Below are 18,796 nucleotides of genomic sequence, written 5' to 3' on the forward strand. Positions count from 1 at the left end.
GATATACAAATATCGTGGTGAAGGATCTTTTACTTTTAAGTGAAATAATGTATATTTATCAATAATGCCTTCACTGACTGCATCTTCCAAAAATTGATCTATTTCATTTTTAAATTAAGGTGTAGGATCGATGGGCATACATGTGTAAAATCTGGCATCCTATAACTGTCTGTCAGCCTCCTCAACATACATAGACCAGTCCATCACTAACTATGGTGCCACCTTTATCTGCTTGAATAATAACAATATCTTTGTTATTTTTTTAAATTCTCAAAGGCACATAGAATTGTTAAAAAAAGGTCTGCAATTTGTTCCTACAGTCATAGGTAACACAGTAGAAGCACTAACGGATTTAAGAATGTTTTGTAGGAATGTAAGTTTAAAATTGATTTTTAAATTTTAGCAACTGTTAGTGTGAACAAATTTAAAAAGTCTAGTACATTCATACCCATTAATTGTCTGGTGATAAATGCCTTCTTAAATGTGTGTGTGCATGAATTGAAACAATTATATAGCAGAGGAATTGTAAAAAAGAAGAATATGTACAATTTAACATATAAAGAGTATAAAGCACTTACAGAATTGCACGCAAGCAATGAAGTTGTATTGAAACAAGCTGATAAGGGAGGTGCAATAGTCTTGTTTAATAGACAATAGTATGTTGAGTTAATGATAGGATTTCTGTCTCATGTTAATACATTTAGGAAAGTAAATTTTATGGATGTTAAAAATTTTGTAGCTGATAATGACATGTTTATTTATGATGCACAGTTGCAAGGAGACATTACTTTAGATTTGTTCAATTATCTTACTGTGCCTTGTCCATGAACACCAGTAATATATGGCATTCCAAAAGTACACAAGTCCATATCCCAACCCCCTAAGAGACCTATAGTATCAGGAAGGGGGTGGGTAACAGAGCCACTTCCTATGTAAATACAGGGTACTTTAAGTAAGTACTTGCCACTTTGCAAGAGTTATATAAAAGATACAGGCGACTTTCTGTCTAAATTATATCAATGGCATAAAAATGAGAATGAAATAAGTGATATTTTAATGGTTACACTAGATATAAGCTCTCTATTTACTGTAATTCCGAATGAATATGGCATTAACTCAATATGTGAATTTTTATGTAAAAATACAGATATGACAGGAAGAGCAATAGAAAATATATGTAGAATGATAGAGATAGTATTAACTAAAAATGCCTTCCTTTTTGATGGTCAACCCTATTTGCAGATATCTGGTGTGGCCATGTGTATGCCCATGGCCAACACATATGCTAATATCACATTAAATGAATGGGAAAATGAATTTGTGTATAGTGATAAAAATGAGTATAGAGATAGCATCTTGTTTTATCAGCATTTTGTAGGCAATTGTTTTTTAATTTGGAAAGGTAATGAAGAGGCTTTGAAAAAGTTTGTTGAATATATAAATACTACCACGTCCTTTTTAAAGTTTACAATGAATACTCTAGAGAAAAATTATCCTAACTGATTAATGACTTTGGAATAATAAAAACATGTGCATAATAAGGAAATTCAAGTGAACAAATATACACATGCTAATAGCATGCATACTAGGCGCGTTTTTCGTGGGTTAGTAAAGGCACAGTTTTTACGAATAAGTATATTAAACACGGAAAATGATAAATGTGCAGAACAAATGAGACAGCTGATGGATGATTTTATGAATAGAGGGTATACAAAGGAAATGGTATTTGGAATAATGATGGAAATCTTTAACAACAGAATGATAGTTGCTCTTCCTTACTTTAGTGATATAGTGACAGAAAGTTTACCTGTAAGGTACACCACAAATATAAACCCTAAATTACCTTATATAACAACATTTAATAGAATGACTGTGGACACAGAGAATATTATTAGAAGAAACTGACGGATAATAACTTCTATGCCTGAATTATTAAATATTTTGGGAGACAAGCCATATTTTACTTACAGGAATAGTATGAATTTAAGAAAGCAACTGTGTTATAAAGATTTTAAGGTTAATACTGCAACAACTTCTAGTGATAGATATGACACTGTACCTTGTTACAACTGTAGCTGTTGCAATAGTATTTGCAACTTGTCAGCATTTGAACACCCAGCAGCTAAATACAAGTTTAATAGGTTCATAGGTTCATAGGTAGGTACTAGGCTAGCTGCCCGAAGGCATTTATAAGTCAAGCCAGAATGTGTTGGCTTTCACTGCCCCCTTAGATTAGTTCCCAAGCCTCTGTCCAGCAGAGCCACTGAAGTGATCCCTGGGGTAAACTTTCTGTTTCCCATCCACTCGTCAAGGTTTCTCTTGAAGAGTGTTAGTGAGGAGCTCTGCCTAATGCAGATTGGAATCTTGTTCCAAAGCATGGGAAGTCTCTGGGACAGGAATCTATCCCTCCAGCACGTCCTATTTATTGTTGTGGTGAGGTTTAAATCCCTAGAGCATGTGGCTCGAAGGGATAAGGTTTTCTTTAGGTGGAGCATGTCCATCAATTCTGGGTTGGACATGGCCTTGTATGTCAGATAGAGATCACCTCTGAGTAGGCGATATGCAACCGAGTACAGCTGGAGTTTCTTCAGTTGAGCTGCATAGGGCATCTGTTTGAGGCCAGTGATCCTCTTGGTGAGATACTTCTGTGGTCTTTCCAGCTGTTGCAGGTGTCTTGTAAGGTACATCCCAAATGGGGTATTGTACTCTATGATGGGTCTGATGAGTGATGAGTAGAGGGGCACAATGACCTCTTTTGATCTGGATGCGACCCTTTTGTGATTAGGTGGGCCACATAGAAGGATTTTCTAACCACTTTGGCAATGTGATTATCAAAGGAGAGATTACTATCTACTTGGGTCCCCAGATCCCTTATTATGTCTTCCATATTTAGGGGACTACCACCTATGTGGTAGTTTGTGGGTACTTTGTTTTTTTCCAAAGGGGATGACTATGCACTTTTTGGCATTTAGCTTGAAGCCATGATTTTGACACCAGGTATTTGTCTCAGTGAGACCCTTTTGGAGGATGTCTGTGTCAGCCGGTGAGTCAGTTATAGCCCCTAGTTTGCAGTCATGTGTGAACTTGGTCAGCCATAGTCCTCCTGTGCTTGCCTGCACCTCTGAGAGGTATATGCCGAACAGGAGGGGTCCTAGGACTGAGCCCTGGGGAATGCCACTTGTAAACGGTTTAGAGTCGGACCTAGCTCCCAGAACTCTCACCATGTGGGTTCTGTCTGTGACCCAGTTGGCAACCCATCTTGTGACATAGGGGTTTATGTTCAGGCTGGTGAGCTTGTCTATAATACCAAAATGGGGAATGGTGTCAAAGGCCTTTGCGAGGTCTAGGTAGGCTGTGTGTACCACCTTTCCCTCGTCTATAGCCTTGTTAACTGTCTCAAAAAAGTCCACCAGGTTTAGGAGGCATACTCTGCCCTTAACAAAGCCAAACTGTGTAGGGTCTAATGTTTGGAGGTTCCCAATGTCTCTCAATGAGTTCCATGATGATGCTCTCCATACCCTGGCATACCAAGCTAGTCAGGCTTATAGGGCAATAGTTCCTGGGGTCTGTTGTGGCTCCACCTTTGTGGAGTGGAATAACTGTTGCTGTACTCCACTCTATGGGTACGTAGCCTGTGGAGAAGCTGAGTTTGAATAGTGTGTTTAGGTGAGGGGTTAGTTCGTCTTTGAGCACGTGTAGGATGCAGCCTGGGATACCGTCCGGTCCCATTGATGCTGTGTTTTTGGCTTTGGAGAGGGCTGTTTTAACCTGAGTGTCTGTGATTTCAGGGGCTCTACATTCTTCTGGTATGGTTATGGGCCCTTTTGGGAGTGAGAGGGGGCTGAAGTTTGCACTGAACCTGTCTGCCAGGATGTTGGCGATATCGGTCGGTTCAGTGTATTTTGTGCCATTCTGCACTAACTCCGAGCAGATCTGAGCATTGCCAGTTGGATTCTTGACATAGCTAAAGATTGCCTTGTGGTTATCTTTGGAGTTCTTGGCAATTTTTCTTTTGAAGCTAACCTTGGATGATTTTATGAGGGATCATAGTTTCTTGCTGATACTGATCAGGGATGTCTTCTCTTCTTGGGATTTTGCTCTTTTCTGTACTAGTTTCCTCCTTCTGTTGTATAGCTTATTTATGGCAGAGGTCCACCAGACTGGTTTCCTTTTCTTGGAGGAGTGAGTCTTGGTTTTGCTTGGGATAGCACGATCCATGCATTCTTGTAGGTGCCCGTAGAATGCATTAGTAAAGGATTTTGCAGCTTGGCCAGCATTATCCTTTAGCATGGGGGCTTTGAAACTTTCCACCTCAGTCTTAAGTAATGTGAAATTTGCTTTTGAAAAGTTTTTCACGGTGGTTTCCTTGACCGGGGGTAGAGGCTGAATGTGGATATCCATATAATATAAGACAGCAAGCAATGTACAATACATCTTTAGTGGTATACTTGGGCACATGTGTGAGATGCACGTTTCTATGTAGGAAAGTGCTCAAGATGATTGAAAGATTGAATAATTGAGCATAAGTCAGATATAAGGAGGAATGTAGTAACAAATGTTCTAGCTAGACATGTAAACGAATAAGGCAATACACATGCCTTTAAATTCAAGGTACTGGAAGTTATTCAAAGGAATATAAGAGGAGGGGACATAAACAACAAATTAGACATTGCTGAGTATGGGTGGATTACTAGATTAGATGCTGTCATGTTTCCTGGTTTAAATAATATGGTAACTATAAAGCCATGTTTAGTGGAAAAGCAAATATAATATAAATGACATGGGAGTATGTCTTTTTAAAATGTTTGTATATTTTTTTTCCTGTAAATAATGTAATGTTTTACTTGATTAATGATTGCTAACTGAATTTGATATTTTATTGTCTGGCTGTGTCATGTGCTGCTATGCAATGAAGGGTATAAAATGAATTGTACTTTGAAATTAATTGTAATGATAACTGAGGAAAGGTGTTTCCTGAAAGCTTTTATCTTGTATAATAAATTAAGCGTTTCTACTACTGTGGACTCATTATTCTATGAATTTAGCAACAGTGTTCTTGGTGGTTTAATGCAGCTAACACGTCTACATTGTATTTGCTGAAAAATATTTTTTTAACAGCATTGACTGAGTTTTTTGCTTTATTACATAGTTGCTTGTAGGTTTGGAGACTTGCATCATTTCTTTTTTTTAGCCAATCTTTCCATGCTCTATCTCTGATTTGTAGCATTTGTTTCGTGGATTTTTTGGTTAGTCAAGGTGCATGGTTAGCCTTTGCTCTTTTTGTTCTAATAGGGGCTAAGTTGTTGAGGGTATCTAAGTATAGCTTATTGAAACAGCTGACAGTGTCATCCAGAAGTAGAGTTTTTAATATAGACCAGTTGAACAATTTTAATAAATTATTAAACAGGTTCTGGCTGAAGATTGTTAGGTTTCTGGATGTTTTATAGGTATGGGTTTTGGGCTTTTGAGGGGTGCTTCTATAAGTATATGCAGGCAGGTGGTCACTTAATGTAGTGAGAAGTGTGTCGGAGTTAAAGTATTTGAGGGGGTCAGAGACAAGGATCCAGTCTAGGACAGAACTATTGTTGTTTTGTGTTCTAGTGGGAGAGGTGATGAGTTGTGTAAATCTGCAGAGATTGATACTGTTTGTTGGTGATGGATGGTCAATGGATAGGTTTAGCCAATTGATATTGACATCTCCCATGATTACTGTTTCACTAGAAATATTTTTGAACATCCGTGAAAGAATGTCTTGTAGTATAGGGATGATTTGGCTTGGGGGTATTTAGACTGTTGCAATACAGAGTTGTTTAATATTGTTTATTTTCAGTGATGCAGTGAGAATTTCAGCATTGCCAAAGGTGGGAATTGATTTGGAGAGAGGTAGAACTGTATAAATGTTAGGTCAGATTAATGCTACACCTCCTACTTTTTTGTTGATTCTGTCATTTTTCAGTATGTAATAACCAGGTGGGAGAAATTCTGTATCTCTGATGTGTGGTTTTAACCAAGTTTCAGTGACAGCTACTGTATCTGGGGAGTATTGTGCTAGTCAGGAATGAAAATTGGTAATTTTATTACAAATGCTGCGTATATTCAAGGTGGCTAGCATCATATGCTTTGTGGAGGGCATTTGGGGGTGGGGGTGGTCCTGAGGGGGTCACGGATTAGGGTGGATGTCACCACATTGGGTTAGGTTTTTAAGGTGGGGGAATATTTGTTATAGTAAGTTAGTGTTTTGTATAAATGTGAGGCAAGATATAGCTGTGGAGTGGGTTCTAAGGAGAAGTCTAGAATTGTTTGCTTTGAAAAGTGTAATATGTTAGGTTAGATTAGGCTAACTAATATGTTTGAAAAGCTATTTGGATGTTTTTCATGGTGGGTGATTTTGGAGCTAGGTTTATTTGTGAGTAATTGTGGGAAGTGGTATGTGTTAATAGTATAAGAGCTGCAGTTGTGTGTAAGGTGAAAAGAGTAGTGTATGTAAGTTGTAACATTTTGTATTGTGCAAGATAAAGAAAGATTAAGACGAAAAGATAAGTTAGGTGTGTGGAATAGGGTATGGCAGTAGTCAGGTAATATGAGATAATGTTTGCTATGAGAGCTAAGTATGGTAGGTGTAGGGTTACTAATAGAAAAATAGGAGATAGTCTGGGATTGGGTAACAAGAGATTAGGGGTGGAGCTGTAGAATGAATAAATGTAATTGAATTGCCTCTTTCTGTGCTGGACAGATCTTCGGTGCTTGGGTGTACTGGTTGGTATTATAAGGATTTATCATATCTTATTTCCTTTAGAAATGTCATTTCTTTCCCACTCTCTGTAGTCTCTTATAACCTTTGTTAGGTAAAACAAACTTTTTAATCTGTTTTTCTTAGTTGCATAGTATAGTATAATGTTCATATAGCTTCAGTTTAGGGTTAGGATAGTGTGTGTGTTTCTGACATAGTTAGAGCTGTGTTTTGAGTTGTTATGGCTGACAAGCCTGCTGGTTTTAAAAAGAGTGTGTTGTACTCATAAACTCCCTAATTCCGATGCACATTATAAATGTGTGTACTGCTGTGAACTCTCACAACCTGGTGTATGCTTTTTTATTTGTTAGGCTTTGGGCCAAAGGGCTGTAGTGTGAAGATGAAACAAGTTAATACCTAAGAGTCTTCTTCAACCCACTTCTGGAGAAACCCCTCTTCTGCTTCAGGGAAGCCAGTGGCCTCTTCATCTTCTTCTCCTGTTTTGTCTTCTGAAAAACAGCACAAACCTAGAGAATTTGATAAGGTCACTCGGAAATCATCAGAGATGGGTAAACCAAAATGTGCTAGGAAATGGTCTCTGGAACAGACTACCCGTTCTTCTCGAGCACTGACGCTCAGCAAACCTTCAGAGACAATGCTGATGTTCTTCATTCCACATTGCTGCAGTCCTAACACTTGGGTAGTCCGCTGTCCAGTCGGCCCGAATACCAAAGTATATGGCTGACGTCGGTCAGGGCGCATTAGACTGACGTCAGTACGTCAGGGTACTAATGCGCATGACCGACGCCATATCCTCAGTCTTTTTTGCCGCATGGTCCGATGCAGAAGCAATTTTGCGAGTGCAGGTTGGCGTTCTGAAAGTTTCTGAAGCCAGAGTTTCAGACCGAATCAAAGTTGGCTAAGTACCCGTTGGGAATATTTTGTTTTTTCTTGCCTCAGTATTTAACCGGATGTCAGAAAAAGTGAATAACTGTATTTCTTGTGGGAAACAGATACCTCATAGGGATTACCATACTTTGTGTATACCTTGTTTAGGGCCTGAGCACGACGTTGTTGGATGCGCTCTTGTGCTAGATTTAACAAACGCACTATTAAGAAAAGGTTAGACTGTGCCAGGTTAGTGTTTGGGAAGCGTTGTAATTATAAAATGCCGTCGGATGCTCCGGCCGCTTCGCTAAAAACGCAAGGACAAAACAGCAAAGCCTAGAGTGGAGGAACCGACAGTCCCAGGCGTCGGTTCTTTAGAGGCTCAGTGGAGCCGGAGGTTTTGCCAGGTGTTTCTTTGGAGTCTCAGGGAGAGACTTTACTGTTACAGGGTGTATCCTCTCAGGAAGTAGGCCAGGCTGAGGGGCTTCTCAGGTGGCTGTTCTTCCCTCTCTTCCTAAGGTGGTCAAAGCCTCCCTTCTGTTTCCAAGGCTTCTTTGAGGGCAGGCCGAGTTTTGCTTCAGTGGGGGTTTCTCCTAGTACTTCAGGGTCTTTGCCTAAGAAACATATGCTTAAAATGGCAGAGGATTTGATTACTATGATAAGGGGTTCTATGCCCCCTCCTGATAAGAGGCCTAGGGTGGAGTCTGAGTTTGAGAGTTTTGAGCAATGCTCGGAGGCTTCTGAGTCTTCAGCTGAAGACTTGCAGGAGTACCCTCCTTATTTTGATTCTGATGTGGATGATTCTACTCCTTCAGCTTCCCCTCCTGAGGATTTTTCATTTTCAGAGACTCTGCATTCCATGAGGGAGCATTTTAAATGGGAAGGTCAAGATTTCTCTGATTCCAGGAAAAGGCTTAGGGAATTCTTGTTTTTACCCCAGCACAGGCCTTTAGCTATACCTCCTGTTTTGAATGTAGTGGAAGATGTGTTTGCAGAGGCTTCCCTGAATCCGGATTCTTTGCCTCCTGCCCCAGTTAAACCGGATAGGTATTATAGGGTGCCTGAAGCTCATAAGTATCTTTTTAAGAGTCCTAGGGCAGACCCGGAAACTATCTCTCAGGGGCCTAAAGGTGTGAAGGCCTCAGTTGTTAAAAATCCTGTCCCTCCTGATAAAGAGGCAAGGGCTTTGGATAGATGGGGAAAGAAAGTGTATACTTCTTCCACTTTAGCCATGAGGGCGTTGAATTGTCAGTTTCACATGTTAAAATATCAGAATTACCTTCTTTCACAGTTGAAATCTAAGGTGGATGCTCTGGCGGAAGGTATTGAGTGTAAAGAGTTGCAGGATTTAGTTTATGTGTCTGAACAAGTGGGTAAACATTCCTTGCAATGTGGTTTTGATGCTGTGCAGGCCTCCTCCAGGGTGGCTGCCACTGGTTCTGTTCTTCGTAGGCACGCCTGGTTGAGAGATCAGAACTTAGCTGAGCATGTTAAGACAAGGATTTTGGATGCTCCTTTACAGTCTGATGTGTTGTTTGGTTCGCCTGTGGAAGCAGTTTTAAAGAAGATGGAGGACAAGGCTAAGTCTATGCAAACTGTTAAGGATTTTTTGCAGGTGCAGCCTCCAAAGTTTAGTAGAAATTGGCCTGCTAAGGGATGGACTTATCCTGCTTATGATTCCCAGTCTAGGGGTAGGTCTAGACGTGGTAGGGGGAGAGCTCAAGGTGCTTTTAGGCCTAGGGCAGGAGTTCACCTGCTCAGACTTCTGGTGAGGGCAGGGGTCAGTCCTTTCGTAAGCAGACCCAATGACCTGCCTTTTCAGCTGCCAGTACCTTCTCGCCTGGCGGCACCTCTAGGAGGAAGACTGTCTCTTTTCAAAGAAAATTGGGATTTAATTACCCAAGACAAATGGGTTCTGGATATCATTCACCACGGTTACAGGTTTTATTTCCATACCTTGCCTCCTTTCAAAGGCATGCCAGACGTTCCTCCTCTACAAAGGCAAGAGGCTCACAAGCAAATTTCTCAGTTACTCCAAATAGGGGCCATTCAGCCGGTTCCTGTGCCAGAAAGGGGCCTAGGATTTTATTCTCGCCTGTTCCTAGTACCAAAGAAGGGGAACACGTGGAGACCAATTTTGGATTTATCTATCCTCAACACTTATCTGGACATTCCCAAGTTCAAAATGTTGACGTTACAACAACTTTTACCTCTGCTGGGCAAAGATCACTGGATGGTAACTTTAGATCTCAAGGAAGCTTACCTTCATGTGCCTATAAGACTAAGTTGCAGAAAGTATCTGCGTTTTCGAGCTGGAAGTTCTCATTATCAGTTCTCTGCATTGCCCTTTGGCTTATCTACTGCCCAGAGTATTCACAAAGGTTCTGGCTCCAGTGATAGCTTACTTCAGGCTAAAAGGAATTCAAATCTATCCTTACTTGGATGATTGCCTGATTCTGGCTCAAGAAAAGGAAGACCTTCTACAGCATTTGGAATATGTCATAGCAGTGCTAAGATGCCTAGGGTATTCTGTGAACGAAATAAAGTCCAGTCTAGTACCCTCTCAAGACATGTGCTTTCTGGGTGTGAGACTGAATACAGCAGCCCAGATGGCCTTTTAACCCCGGACAAACAAAAGAATCTTTCCAGTTACTTCCATCAACTATCTCTTCAGTCCGGGCTGACTGCAAGGACAGTCCTTCAAGCCTTAGGGTTCATGGCATCTTGTATTCTGGTGCTTCCCAATGCCAAACTGCATATGAGGAAGCTACAATGGTATCTCAAAAATGTGTGGACACAGCACTGCCAGCATTTGGACACTGTCATTCAAATAATACCTTGCATTCAAAAGGAATTTTTGTGGTGGGCTCAGGAATGTCACCTAAACAAGGGACTCTCTGTGACCCGGCCAGAGGCGAGTCAAATTCTAACGACAGATGCCTCAGACATTGCTCATCTCAATGGAAAGTGGATACAAGACAAGTGGCCTGCCAGACTACAGCATCTACATATCAACATGAAGGAGATGTTAGCAGTCCAGTTTGCATTAATGGCTTTCAAGGAGTTACTTCTTCCAGGGCAGGTGTTGATTCTAACAGACAACACAACTGTCATGTGGTACATCAACAAACAAGGGGGAACACATTCTTACCCATTGTGCAGGCAAGCAATGATTTTATGGGAGACTGTGCTAAGCTTGCAACTAACTCTTCAGGCAAGGTTTCTGCCGGGAGCACAGAACTCCTTAGCAGATGTGTTAAGCAGACAAATCATGGATCCCCACGAGTGGAAACTGGATCTTCATGTATTTCAAAAGTTGACAGTGTCCTGGGGAACTCCAGACATAGATCTGTTCGCTTCTCCACTAAACCACCAGCTGCCAAAGTTTTGCACAAAGAGGTTTCATCACACAGCTTGGAAAGTGGATGCTCTTTCTTTCAGTTGGAAAAATCTTCATGTGTATGCGTTTCCACCTCTGCCTCTTCTTCCAAAGGTGCTTCTAAAGGTCAGACAAGACAAGCCAAGGATGATTTTAATAGCTCCAGATTGGCCTCGGCAGCACTGGTACCCATTACTGAGGAGTCTGGTAAAGAAGCCTCCATGGCCTTTACCCTTGATTCCACATCTGTTGTCTCAGAAGGACGGTCGTCTGCTCAATGTCAAGCTTCACTCTCTTCATCTAACAGCCTGGCATATTCTGTTTTGAAAGACAGCAGGTCTCAACTTCCTCCACAAGTTTTAAATGTGATTATGGAAGCCAGAAGTCCTAGTACAAGGAAAGTGTACGCAGAAAAATGGAAGAGATTTTTGTTTTGGACTGCAGCAAAGAATTTGGAGATTTCAGAGCCTAATTTGAGTGTGGCTCTTCAATATCTTACTGAGTTATTGGACAAAGGTTTGTCTTTCTCTTCCATTAAGATTCATGCTGCAGCAATTTCAGCTCACTATGATTGTGACCCACCTTTGTTTTCACATCCTTTGTTCAAGCAATTTCTTAGAGGGGCAAAGAATATAAGACCCCCACGTAGAGCTCCTACTCCTGCTTGGGATCTCAATTTTGTGTTGGAGAAACTTACTCTACAACCTTTTGAGCCTGCAGCTACTGCTGAACTGAAATACTTGTCATGGAAGACTGCTTTTTTGTTGGCCATTACTTCTGCAAGAAGGGTTTCTGAGTTACAGGCCCTTATGGCGGTTGAGCCTTTTGATTTTTCATAAGGATAGGGTATCATTACGTACTAATCCTTCCTTTATGCCTAAAGTGGTTTCTAGTGTGGCTTTAAACCAAACTATTCATTTGCCTACGTTTTATGCAGATCCCCAAAATAAAGGGGAAAAGATTTTGCACACTTTAGATGTACACAGGCAATTGCGTTATTATTTGAGCAGGACTAAGGATTTTAGGCAGTCTCAGCAGTTGTTTGTTTCTTTTGCTTTGAGTTCTCAGGGCAAGCCTGTGTCAAAACAAACTATTTCTAGGTGGATTGGGTTTTGTATTGCATTTTGTTATTCCCATCATGGCAAGGAGATTCCAGCTGGGATTAGGCCTCATTCCACTAGGGCTACTGCCACTTCAACAGCATTTCTAAGGGGGGTGGCAACTAAGGATATTTTGGAGGCAGCTTCTTGGAGTTCAGTGCATACTTTCTCTAAGCATTACCACCTTCCTCTCTACTCTAAATCTAGGGCTGGTTTTGCCACAGCTATTTTGCAAGGCATGTTGACAGCTCCTGCTTCTTTATGATTTGCCAGCCTCCCTTACCTCTGCTTTGGGATTCTACCCAAGTGTTAGGACTGCAGCAATGTGGAATGAAGAACATAGTACAGTTTTGTACCTACCATAAATGTAGATGTTCGAGGATCCACATTGCTGCAGTCCAATTCCTCCCTCCTTCCCCTCTGTGTTTAGGGGTGGTTGTGTAGGTGAGGTTATATTCTGCTAATTTTGTATATTTTGTATATATATATATATATATTTTGGTGCAGATATGTTGGGAGTTTTTGGTTTTTGGCCTTATCTTTTCAGGGTCTTCTGACATCTGGGGCAAGAAAAGACTGAGGATATGGCGTCGGTCATGCGCATTAGTACCCTGACGTACTGACGTCAGTCTAATGCGCCCTGACCGACGTCAGCCATATACTTTGGTATTCGGGCCGACTGGACAGCGGACTACCCAAGTGTTAGGACTGCAGCAATGTGGATCCTCGAACATCTACATTTATGGTAGGTACAAATCTGTACTTTTTCAGATCTAATGATTACCGGATCCTCAACTCTTCCTAAGTTCTCTCTGGAACTAGTCTCTCCCAGACTCAGGTTTCCGATTCTACAAGGCAGACCTCCATACTCATCTGTGCCCCTTCTTCAGTCTAATCCTTTAGGTCAGTCAGATCCTCTGAGAGCCTAACTGAAGTAGACATTGACAGGATAATGCAGTGCTTTCTTTGGATCCAGAACCATTTGGGGGTACTCCCTGCTCTGACCACTGTCTGATCCAGTAGGACCAGTTCCTTCCATCACTCCTTGTTGGCTCCTTCTCTGATATGACCTCTTAGATCAGAGAACCTGGATCTGACTCTTGCCCAGGGTAGATCTGCATCAGAACTGAGACTACATTTTTCTTCTTGTCCAGGGTAAATCTGTATCAGAATTGAGACTACATATTTCTCTGACACCAATGAGTTCTTTGACTAAGCCCCAACCTTATCAGAGCCATCAAAGCCCTGGAGGTGTAACATCAGTTCTACTTCCACCAGGTTGGGATTGAATCCGAGGTCTTTTGATCCTTTCCTCACTGTAGGAGTTTTGATGCTAGGTAGTTTAACTCCGGTGACAGCCTTGGACCTGACCAAGACAGTGGCCAGTATTGAGTTGCCACCAAGGGTTTTGGCTCCAAAGACTATGCTTCCCTTATCTATTTCAGGCTGCACTTAAAGGCTTTTGAAAGAGTACTCTCTCAACCTAGAGTAAGATCTTCCCTCTTAGAGCTAGATCGAATCCACCTCCCATTGGATCTCTTAGGGTCCACAGTCTTCTCTTGTGGTTAGGTTGGGACAGCCATTTCTTGAGAACTTTGAACCTACTGTCCCTAAAGAGACCTTGTATGATTCTAAGTCCTGCCCTCAGTATTCAGCAGATGAGGTTCATAGGAAACACAAGTGTAAGAGGAGACACTTTTGATTCTGTGGAGGAATCCCTTACCACTGATACTGATTTCAGTGAGGAATAAGATTCCCCCAGATCCCTTCTTGAGGACGGCTCATTTGGAGAGATTCTCAAACTTCTTAGACCAAAAGGAGACTGGTCTTCTCAGACTTCTCCTCCTGAGGAATTGGTCATTCTCAGAGGTTTCAGCTCTGGACAATCTACTTCTAGGGTAGTCCCTCTCACTGATGAGATTATTGGTTTGATCTCATACTGGGCATGGAAGGACCCTGACACGGTTAAACCTATCCCCAAGAAGCCTGATAAGTTCTTAATTACTCCAAAGGACCAGACACACTGGAGCAAAGCCTGGCAGTAGATTCCATGATCGTGTCAGCAGCCACCAAGATGGAGCTTGCTGAAGAAAGCTCCTCTGTCCATCCACCAAACAGGGAGTTTCATGCTTTAGGAAGTTGTCTATGCCTCATCTACTTTTTTGATAAGAGTGTTTAATTATCTGGCACATTTCACTCATTTTCAGAGAGAGATTTGGTAAAAAAAAGACCTCCAAGTCTCTCCCAGAGACCTTGACTGTGAATTAAAAAAATACTATTGATTCTCAGCTAGCTACCCTACAATCTTTATCCAGTGGCTGTGTGTGCCTTATCACTAATGCTACAGATGGTGCATCTAGGGCAGATGGAATGGGCATTTCCATTAGAAGATTAGTCTGGATATGGTTTTACAAGTTTGCGGAGCACTTTAAGACATCTTCTTTCAATGCCACTTATGACGGATCATCCGTGTTTGGTCCAAAATTGAAGGAAACTATTTCCAGGAGTGAAAAGTATGGTAAATCTCTATCTGCCAAAAGGATCAAATTCCTGACCCCTCAAAGGACCTTCTCCAGAAACCAGAAGGCTGAGAAGAGAATATGGTGTAGAATATCTCAGGGATTTTCACTCAACTTTACCGGAGAACAAGCTCCCAGTGACAGAGGGGGAAACTTGCATAATGGACATTGCTTAAGAGGCAAAGGTGGTTTACAAAATCAAAACGTCAGAAGTCCATTCACTGAGAAGCCTTTCCTGTGCTCTTGAAGGATTGCCCAAATGTCATTCTCTGGATGCAGTCAGAGGCTACTTATGTCTACATCCACTGACCTGGACATCCATCACTCAAGACAAGTGGGTGTTGAGAAAAAATTCCAGAGGCTGCCTTATTACATTTCATTCCCCTCCATTGGATTCCAGACAAATTCCCTTTTTCAACAAAGGAAGCCATATTAGAGATTAAAAAAAATAAGCTTCTAAACAACTCAGTCATCCAGAAGGTCCCACCAGACCAGAAGGGATCTGGAATTTACTCAAGCTTATTTTAGTATAAAAAAAATGGTGACCTAAGGCCAGTTTTGAGACTTAAGTTGCTTAAACAAGTTTGTGAAATAAACTAAATTCTTTTTTTTTTCAAAACAGGTTTATTGTTTTAACATATAAGAGTAATATCATAACAATTTTATACAAGTAATTAAAAATAGGTATTATTATAATATTCAACAAAACAACTAAAGTATTTACAAAGACATCCATTACAATCAGATCAATTAATTAAACTAAAATACCGTGCTATTGAAATTAGAATTTTTTTAACAAATTTTGTAAATTATCCCATACAATATAATATGATGTTTTTCTAGTTGTTCTCATTGTAATTGTGCTTATTTCCATATGGCACATTATATTCATAACATTTTTAAATTCATTGAACGAAGGAGGTGTATCTGAAATCCAATTTCTAGTTATTATTTTCCTGGCCACTGCTAGGATAGACCATAACAAGGGAAGCTTAATCTTTTTAACACATTGAGGTACAGGTGTGTTGAATAATATAAGAGACTTAGAAATAATGAAATTATCTGTAAAAAGAGCCTGCAAAAATTCATTAATTGACTTCCAGTATTCTTTCAACTTCATACAGTCATAAAACATATGAGCCCAGTCAGCATTAATTTCTACATTACATCTCTTACATAGATTATCTTTATTATTTATTTTATTCATCATCAAAGGTGTATAAAAAGATCTATGTAAAAATTTCCATGTATAAAGTCTCCAGACAATGGAAGATGTAGTTCTATAAGCAGATTCCAATATATATTGTTTATCTTGTTGAGTTGGTGGGTCCCCATTAATAGAGGTGAAATAATTCCAGTATGAATCTACACTGTAAAAAGTTTCTTGCCTGATAATTTTATGTATATATGAAAGTTTACCTTTATCAGAAACTTTATGCTGTAAATTTAATATCAAGTAATCAATCAGTTTTGGAATAGATTCTTTAACTGTTATAGACATTAGATCTATTCTATAAATGAGATGTTGTCTAAAGATCTGAACCTCTAACCAGCAAGTTTCTCTTAGATCAAATTCTTGTTTTAAGAAATCTAGATTTTTAACTATTATCAGATATCAGCTGATACCAGTACTTTAGATCATTATCTATAGCTAAATGAGCTCCTTCAGAAGTAGATGACATAAGCATACCCTGAGTATACATTATAGGGAATACAATAAAATTCCATTTCCTATACTTAGGGTGCATGAATATAAAGTTACGATAACTAATAATAATATTTAATGGGTAACAAACCATATGTTTAGGTGTAATAGGTGAAGTACAAAATTCCTTTAGCAACCACAACATGGAGTTATTTACAATCATATTTTTATGTGTTAAGGAGATTTTCATGAAGTGCATACTAATTAGCTCCCAATAATCTTTCCATTTTGCGATATATGACTGATCTATTAATAAAGTAATAACTTTTATAATAGAAGAGATAATATATAAATTAAAGTCTGGAAAAGAAATACCCCTTGAGACCAGCTATTAGTATGTTCCTTTAATGCAATCCTAGGTCTATTAGGTGCCCATAAGAAATTTAACATTAGTGTATTCAGTTTCTTGATAATTATTTTTGTAGGTGAAAGTATTATTGATTGTATTAAGTATAAAATCTTGGGGAATATTATCATTTTAATAATTGTAAGTCTCTCCTCCATAGTAAAAACATATTATTCCAGGTATTAAAAATATTTTGTATATTAAGAAAACAGGTATTATAGTTATTATATATAATAGATTTAATATCTTTAGATAGTATTATACCTAAATAAGTTATCTGACCTGAATTGGGTACATATTTAGTAAAATCACTAATGAGAATATTTTTTCGTGTATATATAGGTAGTATTTTAGTTTTTTCTTCATTGAATATTAAACCAGAAATAATTTTAAAATTCATCATTTTATCAAATAAAGACTGCATAGAAGAATTAGATCCTGCTGATGTAATTAGAACATCATCTGCAAAAAGTTGAATTTTTGATGTTGTATTTTCGTCTGTTTCAAAACCCTCTATGTCAGTACTTTTTCTAATCAAATTAGCCCAAGGCTCCATTACTAAAGTGAATAATAGTGGAGAAAGTGGACATCCTTGCTTTGTACCTTTAAGAATGGGTATTTTTTGTGAAACATATGTTCCTACCTTAATATAAGCCAGCGTTCCTTTGTATAAATGCTCAATTAAATTTACAAATGCATCAGAGAAGTTTGTGCATTTCAGTAAGGTAAACAGATAGTCCCAACTTACTGAATCAAATGCTGAACCTATATCAAGACTAATAAGTGTTAAATCTTTCTTTTTCCTATTTGCAAAATCAATTAATGTTAAAGTTCTTCTTATATTATCAAAAGTATTTCTATTGACAATGAAGCCCGTCTGATTTATATCTATAATGCCAGGGATGATTGTCTTCAATCTATCAGCAAAAATACTCATAAACATTTTAATCAACATTAAGTAATGAGATGGGTCGATATGAAGAACATCTAGTTGGATCTTTATTAGGTTTTAAAATTGGTGAAATAAATGTATATTGCCAAGATGGGGGGTTATTAACTCAGTTTGGGCCAAAATAAAAACCTTATGTATTAATGAATATGTAGTTTTAGAAAGGATTTTATATATCTCTGGTATAATACCATCATTACCCAGTGCTTTGTTTGATTTAAGCTTATTTATTTGTGTAATAACTTCTGTATATGAAATACTCTTGTCCAATAGTTTAATCTGTTGTTTATTAAGCTTTTTATTCATGTTTGTGGTTATAAACTCCTTTATTTTATCTTTAGGTTCCATGTTAATGTTGTTATGGTTAATCTTGTGAAAGTGATTTCTAAATTCATCCAGTATTTCTGGTATACTAGAAACATTCTTCTTTTTCCTTAGAGAAAAGATTTCTTTGATATGGTTTTGTTTATTCAATCTTTTTGTTTTATTTTTAAGTCTATGTAAGTATTTGGGGCTTATTGAATAAGACAAAAACTTATATTTCTCTAAAGTTATTTTAACTTTATGAGTTAAAATTTTTCTGTATTTCTCATTTAGTTTGTTTATTTCTTCAATAACTTTCTTGTCCATAATATTTTCTTTATTATTATGTTTATAAGAGTCTAATTTACTTTGAATATCTAACAATTCCTTATCCCAAGATTTCCTTTTATTATTATACCATCTGATACTTTGTCCATATAGATATGATTTTAAGGCATCCCAAACATAGACAATGGAGACTTCAGGAGTATTATTTATGTCTAGAAAATGTTGTACTTCTGAAAGTATATATTCTTTATAGTCTTTTAGCTGAGTTAAGTATGCTGGTATCCTTTTGATCTGAACATTATGAGTATTTTTATCATGAATTCAAAACAATTGAGTTATGATCAGATATAGGACATGAAATGATTTTGGAATTAATTAAATCTGTTACCATCTGGTTAGAAATAAAGACCCTATCTATTTTTGAATAAGTTTTGTATCTGTTAGAAAAAAGGTGTATGGTAATGATTTTGAATCTATCTGATTATTAATATCATTCAAATGATAAGAATTAGCAAAATCATTTAAATGTTTTGCATTAGATGTAATTCTTCTTTTCCTTATAGTGGTAGTATCACTTTCATGTAGTATA

At 38.6% G+C, this 18,796-nt stretch overlaps 1 protein-coding gene across 1 annotated transcript in view; it reads left to right on the plus strand.

Moving 5' to 3' along the window:
• The first annotated feature begins 1,578 nt into the window (after positions 1-1,578).
• The window catches only part of LOC122808331, a 400,879-nt gene continuing 383,661 nt past the window's right edge, over positions 1,579-18,796 (plus strand). Inside the window, exon 1 of the mRNA XM_044079297.1 lies at positions 1,579-1,809. Within this exon, the coding sequence (XP_043935232.1) occupies positions 1,579-1,809 (231 nt within the window). The remainder of the gene's footprint in view (positions 1,810-18,796) is intronic.

The sequence above is a fragment of the Protopterus annectens genome, chromosome 8.part0 (assembly GCF_019279795.1).
Source record: "Protopterus annectens isolate FY-2018-M chromosome 8.part0, PAN1.0, whole genome shotgun sequence".
Taxonomy (NCBI): domain Eukaryota; kingdom Metazoa; phylum Chordata; order Ceratodontiformes; family Protopteridae; genus Protopterus; species Protopterus annectens.